Source organism: Enhydra lutris, unplaced genomic scaffold, assembly GCF_002288905.1.
Source record: "Enhydra lutris kenyoni isolate GAN:26980312 unplaced genomic scaffold, ASM228890v2 scaffoldscaffold80, whole genome shotgun sequence".
Classification (NCBI taxonomy): Eukaryota; Metazoa; Chordata; class Mammalia; order Carnivora; family Mustelidae; genus Enhydra; species Enhydra lutris.
In genome coordinates this window covers 3,861,715-3,878,483 of record NW_019154164.1, presented here as the reverse complement: position 1 = coordinate 3,878,483, position 16,769 = coordinate 3,861,715, and the positions used below count along the sequence as shown (strand labels likewise).

Sequence of the window (16,769 nt, the reverse complement as noted above, 5' to 3'; positions counted from 1 at the left end):
TATATATCTATATCTATATATATATCTCCTTTTGCTTCTGTTTCTCTAAAAAACACTGGCTAACACAGGCCATATGATAAATATATTAGGCTTTGTGGACCCAAATGGTCTCTGTTGCTTATTTTTCTTCCTTGTTAGACATATACATAGTTTTCTGACCCCTGATCTATTTTATTGTGAGTAATGAAAAATCAAGTTCTTCTTTGTATTCCAAAGGAAAGTTTCTTAGAGACTGCAAACTCTGATCAGCCTTAATTCTAATGATATTTCACTCTTGCTTTGTATCCCCACTAGTTCTCCCTTGGTGTGAAGATTTCCAGAGTCTGTATCTTTGCATTTATGCTGTATGTGTTACATACACAAACCCAGCTACCCTACACCATTCTGTTCTACTTCAGGCTAGGTCTTGACAAGGGCAAGGGCAATATGGAGCAAATACTGTCATCCTTGAAAGCCACATTCAGCTGGGGGGAAGGAAGCATATTGATTTAAACAGATTTTTTGCTTTACAAGAAGGGAGGGAAAAAGATTGCTCAATCTGACCTCAAGGTCTTGGCCAGGTCCCTGAGGAGTAGCCAAACCCCATACCACTCAGTGAACTAAGCCAAAGCCAGAACTGTTAAGCCAAGTGGTGGGGCGGGGGAGTCTGGGAATGTTTTAGCCTGTCCAGTGACAGCTATTTCCCCTGGAGTCAGAGCCCTAGCCCTAGACTCAGCTGGAGGAAAATCAGAAAACCAGGGTAGCTATGTAAAGTAAACCCCATGAGGGGGACCCCTCTGTATTTTTACCTTCTACATCAGTTCATCCCCAATTCCAGCCACTGCCAACTTCCAGGTGAGGCTTATTGGTAGACCTTTAGCCAACAGACTCTTTAGCAGCCAACATAACAGCAGCAGGAGCATTCAGAACCCCATTTAGCTGTTGCTAAAGAAGATTGTGGTAGAGGTGTCTATATTAACTGCCACTAAAAACAGACATGGATTAAAACAAGCCCCCACCCTGATTCCTCTGGATGAGCTGTAGTAATATATCTCATTGCTAATCAGCTTTCATACCCCTTTTTCCTCAACTGTAACTTCAGCCTGGAAATGAATGATACCATTCATCAGTCCCAGAAGTCTCTCCTCGAAGACGATGAGGAAGCGGACCCCACTTCCCAATTCTGAGTCCATCAAGCCAGGTGAAATCCTAACTACTGACAGCATTTTATCATGCTTTGTACTGAAGATGAAATATGTTGGAACCCAATTCAGGGTCCTACTTGCTACTTCTCAACTAATCTTTGGGAAGTCTAAGTAACTACTGCTCTCTTGATCTGAATCCTGAGTCACGGCATTCTTATTCACTGATTGGCTCCCATGAGCTCATGACCAGCCCAGGAAACAACCCAGTACATCCACTGCAGATTATCCATTATGCACAGTGGCACAGAGTCTGGGGCCCACCATACTTCTATGGACCTATAAAAATGATTTCATTTCTTTTAAAATCAGAAAAAAACACTTAGGTTAAGAAAGCGTTTACATGCATAACATTAATATATTCTTCTTTATACCAACACAGTAGAAAATTATTATTATTATTACTATTATTATTATTATTTTAGTGGAGGAATGGGTCCACAAAGGCAAAAGTACCTAGGGCCAACAGAAGTCATGATGCATCTGTAAGTATATCAACTATTCCTTAAGATCCAAAATCTATAGGGCAGGATGGTCCATTTGAGAACCCATACTTCTTTTAATCAGGGGAGTCCCTGGGAAAGCACAAATATCAATTCCCAGCAGTCCACAAGCCAAACACTTGGAACTCCAAGCAAGGCAAGGCTCCATCCTTTTTACAAACAGCAAGAGGAAATTCACCTATCAACTGCCATATTAAATAAACTGTGGAGTCTAAGACTGCCAGAGGGAAGCTTTTTATCAAGGCTGTAATGTCTCTGGTGAGTAAGACCAGAAATGTCCTGACATATAAATATTTATATACGACTTCATCAGATGAGACAGCCAATACTTAAAAGAAAGAGGGGCACAGGCATGCATATGCAGACACAAAGAGATTTCAATAGGTACTAGTCTCTGGCCCAAAACCTCTTGCAAAGGATATTATCATGCTGGGTGAGCCATTCAGACCCCTAGGGTCTACCAAATTGTTACCAGGTGGAGAAGCATAGACTTGGTGCAAAAGAAAGTATGAAGTGTACATCTATGGAAAACACTACTTACGGCAGTTGAGTCTAATTAGTAAACCTGTCTCTGATTCCTCCAGTGAGACAGCGCAACATGGGGTAGTGGGAGGAAGTGCTGGTTTCTATAGGACTAAATCTACTGTGAAGGATCTAAACGGGCAATGCATCTCGCCTTCCTGCACCCTTACCACTGTGGTTGGAGAAGCCCAACTTTAATGCCTGTAGTCAAAAGGATTCTCTTAACCTCTTACAACTTGGGTGAGGGTGGGGCAGCTCTTATAACATCTGCTAGAGAAATCTCCCCTTCTGATCAATTTCCCCTTTTCTCTCTAGAGTCTGTATCAGGATAGCCGCTCTCAAACACCCACACCCCTGCCGCCACCACAAATGAATAGGTGTTACCTTGGTGGTGATTGTGGGTACTCTAGCAACAAAGCTCCTCTTGCCCCAGTTTATCACCCCTGTCAAAATGTAATGGTGCCTGTTTTCTTTCCATTTAATTATTCCTCTGGGCCTTGAAGGGATTTTTTTTTTCTTTTCAAGATTTTCTAATTAAAATGCAAATAAATACCCGAGGCAGAGGGCAATGATTCCCAAAGTGCATTCTACCATATGGTCACTGTTTTTTGTTTTGTTTTGGTTTGGTTTTTTGTTTTAAAGGTTTGGTGTTCAAAAAAGTTTAGGGAACACTGGACTACACAAAATCAATTGGGTTTCTTTACAGAGGGTTTATGTGAGGTTTTTTCCTAAGAGGGGAATATACTATGCAATGTTACTAAACTTATTTGATCAAAGAACTTTTTTTTTAAAGATTTTATTTATTTATTTGACAGAGAGAGATCACAAGTAGACGGAGAGGCAGGCAGAGAGAGAGAGAGAGAGAGGGAAGCAGGCTCCCTGCTGAGCAGAGAGCCCGATGTGGGACTCGATCCCAGGACCCTGAGATCATGACCTGAGCCGAAGGCAGCAGCTTAACCCACTGAGCCACCCAGGCGCCCCTGATCAAAGAACTTTTGATTGGACTAGTATTACATGTAACACAGTTTTAGGAAATGTGTTCTAAACTGATAGGATCTAACATGATAGTGAGGATTGATTTGTGAGAGCTTTGCCAATTGAATCCATAAACTGAGATCAAGACTTTGAGAAAAATCAGACCCCAAAAAAGAACTGATTTATCTGGGTATGGAGCTCTGAGTTATACTGTAGGTTGGAGCACAATTGGACAAATGACTAGCTTTGCCTAATAAAATGCGTATATGACATAAGCTATTTCAGAAGGGCATTTTAGGGGCGCCTGGGTGGCTCAGTGGGTTAGGCCGCTGCCTTCGGCTCAGGTCATGATCTCAGGGTCCTGGGATCGAGTCCCGCATCGGGCTCTCTGCTCGGCAGGGAGCCTGCTTCCCTCTCTCTCTCTCTCTCTCTCTGCCTGCCTCTCTGTCTACTTGTGATCTCTCTCTGTCAAATAAATAAATAAAATCTTAAAAAAAAAAAGAAGGGCATTTTAGCACCCATGTCTAACACAAGAACTAGCAGAGAGTAATGCCCTAAGAAGATAGGATACTGGACAGGCTAGTTATGATAGATCTGGAGCATGGGAAGTGACCAAGAATCATCATATCCCACAGCCTGACCCAGTCATGACTATCTGCTTGGTTGCCTCTGAGGTCTTCCTGAGCCAGGCCCTGCCCTCTGATCTGTTTCTGGCAATAATCACTGGCAATCAGATAACCTGGATTTGATTGGCTTCATAGCCTAAATATTCACCTGAGACAGACCTTGTCTGCCACGTTTAAAACAGCTACACACTCTTACCGTAAATTGTTAACTTCTCTGGACCTATCTTCATCTAGCTCTCCATGGCTCTAACAGTTCCTAGGCTTCTCATCCTACCCATCCCTTTAACGTAAATATCCCCATCGTCTAGTGCAAAAGGGGAAGTTAGATTCTAAGCATGAGAAGGATTTGCTGTATACTTGCTGGCTTGAAGATGGAGAGAACTATGTGAGAAGGATGTGAGTAGCCTCTACAAGCTGGAAATGGCTCCCAGCAAACAACCAGCAGGGAATAGGGGACCTCAGACCAACAGATCCAAGGAACTTAATTCTGACAAAAAACTGAATGAGCCTGGAACTGGAGTCACCCAAGAACCTCCAGATGAAAGCTTAGCCTATCTGACATCTTGACTTCAGGTCTGTGAAACCCTAATCAGAGAACCCAACCAGGTCTGTTTTAACTCTGACCTATAGAACTGTGAAGTAATAAATGGATGCTGTTCTAAGCTACTATGTTTGTGGTAATTTATTACGTAGCAGTAGAAAATTAATACGTACCCAAATTCAATTAATCACAAAGCTTTCCAGTTACTACCTCCCAAATATTTCTTGAATCTGTTCTCTCTTTTTCTATGTCCATTACTACTGCCTGAGTTTGGATTCTTCTATTCTCCTTCCTGTACCATACCACACAGCCTCCTACTTGGCCTCCCTACTGGCCTTGTCTTCCTCAAATCCAAAGCAAAAGAGTGATTTACCCAAACTGCTAATCTGATTATGTTATTCTTTTGCTTAAAATCCTTGAGTGGCAGGACCCCTGTGTGTCTCAACTGGTTAAGTGTCTGACTTCTAGCTCTGGTCATGATCTTAGGGTCCTGGGATAGAGCCCAGGGTCTTGCTCCCACTTAGCAGAGAGTCTGCTTCTCCCTCTCCCTTTGTCCCTTCCCCCCACTCATGTTCTTTCTCTCTCTCAAATAAATAAATAAACAAAATCTATGAATGAATGAATGAATAAATAAATAAATAAATAAATAAAATCCTTCAGTGGCTCCTCGCCCTACAGGATAACATCCAAGCTCTGTATCATAGTTTACAAGGTTGTTTCTGTACCTTGCCCTTGACATCCTCTCAGCTGCATCTTCTGCCACATATACCTTGCTGTTTATCCTGCAACACAGCGTTTCTCAACCATAACACTATTGAGATTTTGGGTCAGATCATTCTTTGCTATGGAGAGCTGTTCTGTACATTGTAAGTAAGATGCTTAGCAGCATCCCTGGCCCCTACCAACTAGTTGCCAGTAGCACCCAACACCAATTCATGACAACCAAAAATGTCTCTAGACATTGCTGAATGCCCCATGGGGTGAAAACTGCCCTGGTTGAAAATCATGAGGGACCTGCTGTGGTTCCCTACACAGCTGGATTTTTTTTCGGGCACTAATTGGTATCACAATAGCTGGAAAGGGTAGGGTTTATGATATCAAGAATAAAAGTATTCTAAATCTAGGAAAAATATACTGGGATTCTGGAATCCCATTTGATATACTTTTTAAATTTTTTTTAAATTTTTTATTAATTATTTTTGTTAACATATAATGTATTATTAGCCCCAGGGGTACATGTCTGTGAATTGTCAGGCTTACACACTTCACAGCACTCATCATAGTGCATACCCTCCCCAATGTCCATCACCCAACCACCCTTTTAAAGTTAAGTAATTTTGGTGGTTTGAGGGTAGTCTGTGACTCTTGCTACTAGGACTCCCTTCTGTTTAGAAGACATCTTTGATTCTGGAGAATTATAAGGGCCAGGAAGGGACTAAGATAAATGGAAATGACTTCTTCGTATTTACTCTAGCTTTAAGAAAACTCATGAAAGGGACATTCATGTTTCCTTCTATATTGTTTAGGCAAGAACTGTGGGCCAAATATCTACACAGAAAGAAGAGTGAATTTGTTTGAAGCACCCCTTGCAGAACATGTTTTAGGAACATGGGCTTTTAGGGGACAGGAGAAACCCCAGCACCAATAATTCCATTACTAGGTATGTATTTTAAAGAAATGAAGATATATGTCCACACAAAAAGTTATACACAAATGTTCACAGCAGCATTATTAAAATAGCCCAAAGATGGAAATAACTCAAATATTCATCAACCAGTGAATGGATAAATAAAATGCAGTAAATCCATGCAATGGGATATTATTCATTCATAAAAAGGAATGAAATCCGGATACATGCTAAAACATGGCTGGGCCCTGAAAATGTACGTTGAGTGAAAGAATCCAGTCACCAAAGAAACTACATATTGCATGACTTGTTTATATTAAATGTCCAGAAAAGGAAAATCTAGAGATACAGAAAATAGATTAGAGGTTGCTTAGGGCTGGGGGGGTATATGGGGTAAGGAGTGGTAGCTAAAAGGTTCAGGATTTTTTTTAGATTATAAAAATGTTTTAAAATTAACTAGTGATGCTTGTACATATCTATGAATATATTAAAAATTATGAATTGTACATGTTGAATGGGTGAAGTATATGGTACGTAAATTATATCTCAATTAATCTATTACTGAAAAAGTAACCCAAGCAATTCAGGGCCTTTCCCTACATCCCCTGCTCCAATCCTGCTTAGTACTACTCAAAAGGAATAGGACATGGGAAAAGTAAGTCTGGTTGGGTCTGGGATGTGAAAGGCAGTAGTCTAGAGCATGGCAGGAGACACTGCCAAAGAACAATGGTTCCTTTTATCTTCTTTAACCAAGCCCTTTTGTTTTTTTCTACTTAATGAGGCTTAGTTAGCCTCATTGCTATAGCAGGGGCCTTGGAGTGAGTTAGTATTTCAGAGCATCTGTACAGGAGAAGCTTCCATGCTGTTAGTTTACATCCACAGCTCCTGGAAGTTCTAGAAAACTTCAGAGTATTTGGCTGCTAACTTTTGATGCCAGGTTACCTCCCGCCCCCCAGATAGGAGAATATGGGCTATTGCTATTTCTAGGCATCATATTAAATTCAAAATTGTTTAAAAAAACTGTCTTCTCTTTTCAATAAGTGGTGCTGGAAAAATTAGTTATACTAATTAATAAACAAATTAATAAACAAATGCCCCTAACACACACACCAAAAATGAACCTTGACCCTTACCTCACACCATACACAAAACTGAACTCAAAATGGATCACATACCTAAATATAAGAGACAAAACTGTAAAACTTCAAGAAGAAAACATGGTAGAAAATTTTGAGCACCTTGAGTTATTAGCTATGATACCAATGCATACGGCATAAAAGAAAAATTAATAAAAAATTATAAATTAGACTTCATCAAAATGAAACAAATGCTCTTGAAAAGTTAAGAGAGTCATTCAAAAGATAAAAAGACATGCTACAGACTGGGAGAAAACATTTGCAAATTGCATATATGATAAGGGATTTGTATCCAGAATATATAAAGAATTCTTATAATCCAATAATAAGGAAACAGATAACTCAACGTAAAAATGGTCAAAAGATCTAAATAGACATATTTCAAAAGAAGATGTACAAATGTCCAATAAGCATGTGAAAACATATTTGGTATCATTAGTTATTAGGGAAATACAAATGAAAACTACAATGAGATACCACTTCACACCCACTAGGGTGATGCCAATAGAGGCAGACAATAACCAGTGTTGTTGGCAAGGATGTGGAGAAAACAGAATTCTCATTCATTGCTGATAAGGATGTAAAATGGTGATGCTACTTTAGAAAACATTTTGGCACTTCCTTAAAGTTTTAAACATACAACCCAGCAATAACACTTCTAGATGTTTACCCAAGATAAATGAAGTCCACATAAAAAGGTGAACATGAATGTTCACAGCAGCATCATTCATAATAGCCAGAAGGTGGAAACAGCCCAAATGGCCATCAACTAATGAATTAATAAATAAAACAAGATATTTTCATACAACAGAATATTATTCATCCCTAACAAGTAATGGAGTACTGCTATGATACGACATGATGAAACTTGAAAACATGCTAAGGAGTAAACCACAATAAATCACTTTATTTTATGGTTCCATTTATAATAAATGTCCAGAATGCGCAAAACTGCAGAGATAGAAAGTAGATAAGAGATTGACTAGGGATGGGACAATTGGGGATTGAAGCATGATGTCCACAGGGAGTACTGTGTGTGTGTGTGTGTGTGGTGATGAGATGAAACTGTTCTAAAACTGACTGTGATAATGCACGCACAACTCTGTGAATATGCTAAAGACCACTGGATTGTACACTTAAAATGGGTAAATTGTATGGTATTGGAATTTTATCTCAGTAAGCGTATTTTCAAAGCTGCATTTGGAGACAATGCTTTTCTTCCCACTTTAAGGAAATGACAGCAGTGAGAAGGATGAAAAAAGTGAATGATAAGAGGCTAGTTACTTCAATGGCTGGTCATAGAAAAATCTTCATCCCTGGGTCAATCTCCACTTGATGATCCTCTTCAGTTTACTCAAGAAATAGCTCTGATGTTAACTTTCCCTAACAGCAGTGATCCTTTCCAGCACTGAAAACTGGCACCACTGTGGTGGAGACACCTTAATCATGGCACTGTCAAATGCCTGTCACAATTTTGGCAGGCTGGCTTTTAGCTTGTATTGTTTTATGATTCTTCCACCCTCTACTCCTCATGTCATCCACTGGAAAGAAAAAGAGGTCAAAGCAAAAATTATAAGTTTGAAAATATTCTTTGGTCATGCCATCACAGAAATTGCAAGAAAGATCTGAACATGAGAATGGCACAAATACTGTAGGGATCATCCTAGGAAACAACATACCCACCCAGGTGAGTAGTACCTCACATCGGAGATCCTGGGAGCACAGAGAATTGGAGGTCATTGAGAAGACTAGTGGCTTGATGAAAAATATCTAGATGGAAACAACACCGTGAGATAAGTACTCTGTTCTCATGAAGCTAGAAGTACTCTTAAAGGTCATGTACACATCTCAAAGCCTAAGACCTGGAGAAGAGATGTGATTGGCCCCATATCACATGGTTAGTGGAGAGCTGAGTGACTACTAGAACTCAGGTCTCTGAATCCAAATTTAGGGCTCTTTCCATAGGCTGAATGTTGGATATCAATAGACTAGTCAGTGTGGGAGACTGGAATTTTATGCCAAAGCTTTTGAAGGAAATGGCCAAGCCCCACTTCACTACTCAGAGCCAAGAGCATCTCATCAACAATAAAATTCAAAGAGGATAAATTACTGAAGAAATAACCAATTGCCAGGCTACACTTAGTCCTTTCTTTCCTGAAGGATGGCATATTTGATGTTTGGCTACCACCATCACAGGCCATCTTTTAAAGCACAGAATCTACCTCAGTGTGAGACACCTTGACGTATACACTACATATGGCAAGGTAGATTGCAAACTGTCTCCTTTCAAAGAGCCCAGCCTGGCTTCCCATATTTGCTCTTTTCTACTTCATACTCAGGCCAGTCTTCTCAAAGCCTGTCTCCAGGAATTGAATCTGTGGAAGGTTGGGGAAGGGGGGGATCTTTTGATAAGACAAACATCATCTTTCCAGCCTTCACTGGCTCAAGAGAAGGTCAATGGTAAATGACCTCCATCTTGGGGCATAATTTATGGCCACATGGCCTTTTTGATTGAGCCCAATGTTGGCTGAAAGGGTCATAACACTAGGAGCAGGGAGAGGTTGGCTTTGGGAGGGTTGGAGGCCAGGGAATATAAGTAAGACCAGATGTGGCTGGAGGGGGCAGAGATGATGGGGGTGACTACACAAGCAAAGTAAAGACATATTCACCTTGGGAAATGCACTCAACATTTTCAAGGTTAAATCCAACTTGTCTTCCTGTATTTTCTGTGATTGCCTTTGTGCTTGCAGCACCCAGTTATTTAGTTAAGCAAGACGGAGTAAATTTTTTCTGGAATACTTAACAGCCACTCAAACATCCTCTGTGCTCTCATTTTTCCTATTTCATCATCTTATGGTTCAAAACATTTCTTTTTTTTTTAATTTTATTCATTTGACAGAGAGAAAGCCAGAGGGAACACAAGCAGGGGGAGTGGGAGAGGGAGAAGCAGGCTTCCCGCAGAGCAGGGAGCCTGATGCGGGGCTCGATCCCACGACCCTGGGATCATGACCCGAGCCGAAGGCAGACGTTTAACGGCTGAGCCACCCAGGTGCCCCTCAAAACATTTCTTAAAACTCCTGTTCTAGGGGCGCCTGGGTGGCTCAGTGGGTTAAGCCGCTGCCTTCGGCTCAGGTCATGATCTCAGGGTCCTGGGATCGAGTCCCGCGTCGGGCTCTCTGCTCAGCGGGGAGCCTGCTTCCCTCTCTCTCTCTCTCTCTTCCTGCCTCTCTGTCTACTTGTGATCTCTCTCTGTCAAATAAATAAATAAAATCTTTAAAAAAAAAAAAAAACTCCTGTTCTAGCTTCCAAGGCTATGGGTAATCTTGGAATCGGCTTAAAACCCTTTCACATTATTCTGAGACCTACAATTCCCCATCGAAGTAGTTGGTACTAGAAAGACAGAGACAGAGACACAAAATAAATTCACCCAATTGAAAACTGGCCTAACAAAGCTAACACACATACTAACAGCCATATTTATCCCTTGGGCATCTGTCTTGAGGCAATGATAAATCTTTGACTGCACAGACCTTGGATGTGGACAAAACTGAGACCAGAGATGCCAATAAGTGTAGCATGAATATGGATGGGGTGCGGACCAGCTGCACCCCTGTTTAAGATGCCAAAAAGCTCAGAGTCTATTATTAAAGCTCTGCATCTCTAATGGAAGCACCATGCTCTGTGCTTCACAGAAATGAATTTAAGGTTAGACTACAGAGCTACTACAATCAAGTGAACCAGGAATTTGGGTTCTAGTTTTTATGCACCCATGATCTTTAAGCATAAACATGTGGCCTTCTTATAGAAATTAATATATGGATAATTTTGTCAACACACTGCAACAACCACTCCAGCTGCCAAAGAATCAAAGAACAACCTGACCAGAGAATTAAAAATATGCATCACAATCTAGACCTTCATATCTTCCCTGATCTCCTGGAAATCCATTACAGCCCATGGGAGTAGCAAGGGTCCTGCCAACTACTCATTTCATTAGCAACTCCTTTAGGTGAGGAATAAATTGAGACCCCTTTGTATTAATGATGGTTAGTTTCCCTGTCTACACAGACCCCAAATATCTCAGAGGCAATGGGTGAGGAAATCTGTTTTCCATACTGGCAAAACTTAAGCCCTAAAAAGATCAAGGGCTCCAAAAGCCATCCAGACAAAATAAAAACAGAGAGAAAGAGATGACAGCCCTGTCTGCAGATTCCCCATCAATCTCGTAAGCCCATCAATCAAATGGCACACACAAGGACAGAAGCAACAGTAAATCTGGAATCATCAACTGGGCTGTTTTAACTGATCATTATTTAAACAATGAGGCAGAAAACCACGTGATTTTTGTCTACTGGGGATCCGGTCAGAACAAGGCCAAAATGAAGTGATGGTCTTGATTTCATGATTAAAATGTTCCATAACAAAGGGTCTTGACCATGCATTGTCCTTTCTGCTTGGTGCAAAATTTAGGCAAATACAGACATGGACTATCCAAGCAAGTCCAAGCCATTGTAACACATGTGCCATCAGCCTGCATGGAGGAAGATCATATTCCCAAGCAGCAAGAATACCCACCAGTAATCAAAGTGACTGACAGGTATTAACATTAGAGATGTCATCACCAGAATTGGGGAATGGGCTGGGCTCCAAACTTTTGAGTTTGGCTAACTCAGTATACTCAGCACCTATTTTGTAATTAGTAGGTTTGTCCCTGTACCCCCAAATTTTGTTATTTAATGTCCTTGTTGTAACCGCACAACAATGTTTGATTTGTGGGTTACCCCATGCATACCAATCTTACCAGTGAGGTTAGGGTAGTTAGTTCCTAATCATTCAGCATCTTCTGTAAACAGCATTTCCTCATGTGCTCTGCAGAATATCTCTCTCTCTCTCTCTCTCTCTCTATATATATATATATATATATATTCCATAAAAAATGTTTGTGGTTAAATAAAATTGGGAAATTCTGGGTCTAAATTAAATGGGTTTCCTTCCTGCAGGACTTCTCAGAACATTTAATATGCCAACGAGCACTGTGAATCTCTAAGAAAGGCATATAATTTGCAGCATTTCACCACATTATTTGACCACAGAACCGTTTTATGAAAAGCTGCTGGGGAGCAGGAGATGGGGACAATTTTTAGAATATACTCTGGAAAATGTTGTCTTAAAGGTCTGCCCTCCATGATTTCCAAGTGAGTAACAAATAGGAAGGAGCTCCCCAGGGGCAATACACACTCCTTTGGAAGCCTCCTATCTTTTCTGATGGACGAAGGATAGTGTTTGGGACATTGAGAACAGAGGGCTTCTCAGAACATCTTAGAACATCTACCTGAGCCATGTGAGAAACTCTTTGTCAGTCCATTCAATCAACAATCACATATAGAGATTCCAAGGGGCGCCTGGGTGGCTCAGTGGGTTAAGCCTCTGCCTTCAGCTCAGGTCAAGATCTCAGGGTCCTGGGATCGAACCCTGCATTGGGCTCTCTGCTCAGCAGGGAGACTGCTTCCCCCCCGCCTCTGCCTGCCTCTCTGCCTACTTGTGATCTCTCTCTGTCAAATAAATAAATTTTTTAAAAATCATATATAGAGATTTCACAACATATCAGCAGCTGAGCATTTAAAAAAAAAAGTTTGAGACTGCTTTAACTTTGCACAGTGAAGACGGAGCTTACAGAGACAATAAGATATTAAAAACAGGCCTTAAAAGATAACCCCAGGGGTCCAAGTAGACAGAGGGAGACATTTTTTTTTTCAGGGAGGTGTGGGGCGCAGAGGGAAAGAAAGAGGGAGAACCTTAAGCAGGCTCCACACCCAGTGCAGAGGCCAACATAAGGCTCGATCTGAGATCATGACCTGACCCGAAATCAGTAGTTAGACTCTTATCCAACTGAGACACCCAAGCACCCCCAGAGGGAGATATTTTAAAGAGAATGAACTATATAGAGAGGCAAGGATGCCTGCCAAGACATTGTTCTGCTCCCCTGAGCACTGCTTCACAATGTTTCTATACACGCATTATGTCATACATTGACATTTTGTAATGTGCTCCCCAAAGAAATGGGAGTCAGTGCTTGAAGGAGTTGGAGAAAACGTGCTGTTCTGCGTGGCTTGCTGTAGGATGAAAATCCACCCATCACTGGACTGGAGCTCGCTCACCTGGGAGATAGGGATGTTGCTTCATTTAACATTAAGAGCAACCCCAGAACACCAAGATGTGGTATATTGCTACAAAGTATTGGAAATTCATGCTAAGAATGACGGCGGTAAAGTGGAGGGGAAAGAAATATTGTTTATTGATATACATGTAAATTGTTTAGCAATTTACATATTTTGTCTCATTTAATGATGAATTAATTGTATGCATACATATTTATATCTTGTGTTTTAATTTAGAGTGCTTTCATATCCATTATTTCTTTTGATCTTCAGGAGAATTCTGTGAGCTTGAGTGGGGCAGGTGTGACCAGCCCCTTTGTACAGAGAAGCAGAAGGCTTCGGATAGTTAAGTGATTAGCCCAAGGTCACACAGTAAGTTGCAATATTAATACTAGAAACCAAGTCTTCAGATTCCCAGTCTTATGTCCTTGATTTGTGTTTGTCATACATTACTTCAAAAGACTGAAGGTATAGAGAAGTAGACTTATGCCCAATATAAGGTGAATCTTTCTAAAACTCACAGCTTTTCAACAGTGGACTAGGCTGAAATGGTTATAGAGTATATCCTTGCCATATGCGGGAGATTAAATATCATGGCTTCTCAGGTCCCTGTCAATGCTAATATCCAGTGATCCTAAAATTCCTAGGTTCTACTTCTCCAAGATGAGGTTTCCAGTGATTAAGCTGGGGAAGCTCCTATTTATTATATACCTGGTCCTCAGGAAAGAGATATTCTTTGAGAGATGCTGAGGAGTTTGGACTTTTCCCACTGTGGGTAAATTCATTGCTTTGGTACAACACACACAAATCACATACAACCAATGCTTCCAGGTGTTGCTCAGATCACAAAATGAGGAACAGATAGAGGTCCCAAATTTAGAAATGTTCTCACATACATGAGTTTGAGTTTTACCAGAAATGTAAAATCTTGAAACACCACGGTCTACATCAGAAATTTTTGGAGGAGCCATAGTTCTGCATTTGAACACTCATCAGTCACGCTGACGCATAGAGTCTGCTTCTTTTGAATCTATCTAGTTGTTCAAGCACCAAAGATATTTTAAGGGGTAGAAAGTATGGACTGATAATAATCCACAGTTGTCTTCTCTGATGGGAGACCAGGATTCCCTTTAGAGCCACCAGAACCATCCACTGTTCCAATTCCTTTGGAACGTATTTTGTCATACAATTACGGCTCCCTATGCTCAAGAGAATGGTGCATCTGTCTGATGGAGACGCCTGGCTGCATTCTTTCCCAGATATTAATATAGGTGGCACTTTAGTAGCATAACCAATGACATGAAGAACCTGATTTGGAGAGGAACAGATGGCAGCATCTTTCTTGGGCTAATTTTAGGATCCTGAAATAGTCCCTTTCTCACACAAAACCATCAGTGGAACCAAATTAAAACAGCTATGTCACATGGAAAAGGAAGAAAGAAAAAACGTGGTCTAGTGTGAGGCAAAGACAATGAACCCAACACTTCAGTGCTCCCCCTGTATCTGAGTCCTTTCATCAACTATGAGGGGTTATTTCAACCTCTTTTCACCAGAATGGACCCTGAACACAAACAAGAGACTGCCTCAGAAAAAAGGAGCCAACAAATCTTATTTTGAGTCATATGCATCGAACGATCAAGGTTGCATTGCATAATAGCTACATTACTATTCATAAGAATGTGTAGGACCTAGATTCTAGGTCCTCTGCTTAGCAGACCAGAAAGTTGAGGTTAAGTGACCATTCAACTTGAAAAGACAGAAGCAGAATGAATTTCAAAGGCTCAGACATATGGTCCATTGCTTGCTCTGCTGAAAAGACCTTTCTTCCTAGGGAGACCTAAAATATCAGGTAGCGATAATGGAGGTGGAGGAGGAGACCCCCCGACCCAAAAATGATGCCTCAGGTACAGGGTGGGCATCCAGGTATCTGGAACAACTGAGAAGAAGAGTACTTTGAAAAAAAGTACTTACCTGTTTTCCATCCAGTGTGTAGAGTTTTTTGACAACCCCAGTCTCCAGCTTGATGGCTTCAGTGATATCAGTGAGGACTTGCTCAAAAGAGTGGGCTGTCTTCTTGTTCAGAAGCACACGTACGGCCTTCCGAGGCTTCACCCCACTGCGGATGATGGTCACCAGCTTGGGGCGCACAAAGTCCTTGTTCTCTCTGGCCTGGGCACTATTGCTGCTAGCCAGGGACTGGGGGGCTTTCATATTGGCAGAAGTCTTCACGTTGACAGACCAGTTGGGATTGACATTCTTGGTGTACTCCACCTTTTTAAAGAAGTTGTCTGAGGAACAAACATAGCTTTCCCCTAAGGGAAGAAATAAGTGGTAATTAGTTGAATAGCAGATGCTTGGACTATTCTAACCAAACTCATGCACACTGACCTTGGAGTAGGACTTTTGGATATATGGTGATAGTAACCAACTGTAGGCACAATTTCTAATTGGACTGTCTCTCTAACAACTCACCTCGTTTCAAATTCAAGGGCAAGTCATCAGCAAAACATTCTTCATTATAATGGCATACCTAAGTTGACAAATGCTATAAAGCTAAGGGTTTCAAGGACAATGAACACATTTAAATATAATCTAATAAACCAGGTTCTCAAGCTTCGTAGGATTTTACTGCAGTCGAAATGCCTATGTCAGTTTCTCAGATGTTTGTTAATATCTAGGAGGCATTACTGGAGTGTTTTTAACATGTCTCTATTTCTTAATGTTCCTGTCCTGTTTCTGAACTCATAGCCCCATTCCATGGTTATAGTATAAACCAAAGAGAACTCTCAGAATGAATACAGTTTATTCCAAGTTAAAGTGACCCAAGTGTCCTTGCATATTGGGCATAGAGTTCACATTTGCCAAGAAGCCAGATTGTCCTTTGCACAGAGTATATGGCTAAGTAGTAGAATACTGAAATGTGAAATGTGTGTGTGTGTGTGTGTGTGTGTGTGTGTGGTTGTGTCCTTTATTGCTCACCCCCAAACCCAAGTGGAAAAACTGTCTAAATAACAACATGCACACACACACACACACACACACACACACACACACACACACCGTTGCTTGTGTTTGCAAATCTAGCCATTGCTTGAGAAATACTTTCCTCTGTTTCCACCACCCAACCCTCATCTTTCCATTTTCCTAAACACTACACCCTCGATCTGTGTGTTCAAGGCCATCCTCACCAGGGCTCACCCTTGGCTGCCACAAGTAATGAGGTGGAGATGTGAGAATACATTATACAGCCAAATTTATGGATTGGAGGAATCTAGCATAATTTTCACATTTACCTTGGGCTGGAGGAAATGACTAATACAGCGGAAGAAACACAGGGGCCAGAGGCAAGGGGCAGGAGCGGGGGATTAGGCACCTGGGACTAGAAGCTAGAGAAAAGAGGAAGAGAGGTAGGCTCAGCCTGGGGGAGAGAGAGTATTGGAAAATGTTTCGTAAAACACATTAGCCTCAAGGTATACAGAAGTTCATCCAGAGGTCGAGCT

At 41.1% G+C, this 16,769-nt stretch overlaps 1 protein-coding gene across 1 annotated transcript in view; it reads right to left on the bottom strand.

Moving 5' to 3' along the window:
* The window catches only part of LOC111160967 (doublecortin), a 120,813-nt gene that overhangs the window by 75,172 nt on the left and 28,872 nt on the right, over positions 1 to 16,769 (bottom strand). The window contains exon 3 of the mRNA XM_022524373.1: positions 15,241 to 15,581. Coding sequence (XP_022380081.1) covers positions 15,241 to 15,581 — 341 coding nt within the window. The remainder of the gene's footprint in view (positions 1 to 15,240; positions 15,582 to 16,769) is intronic.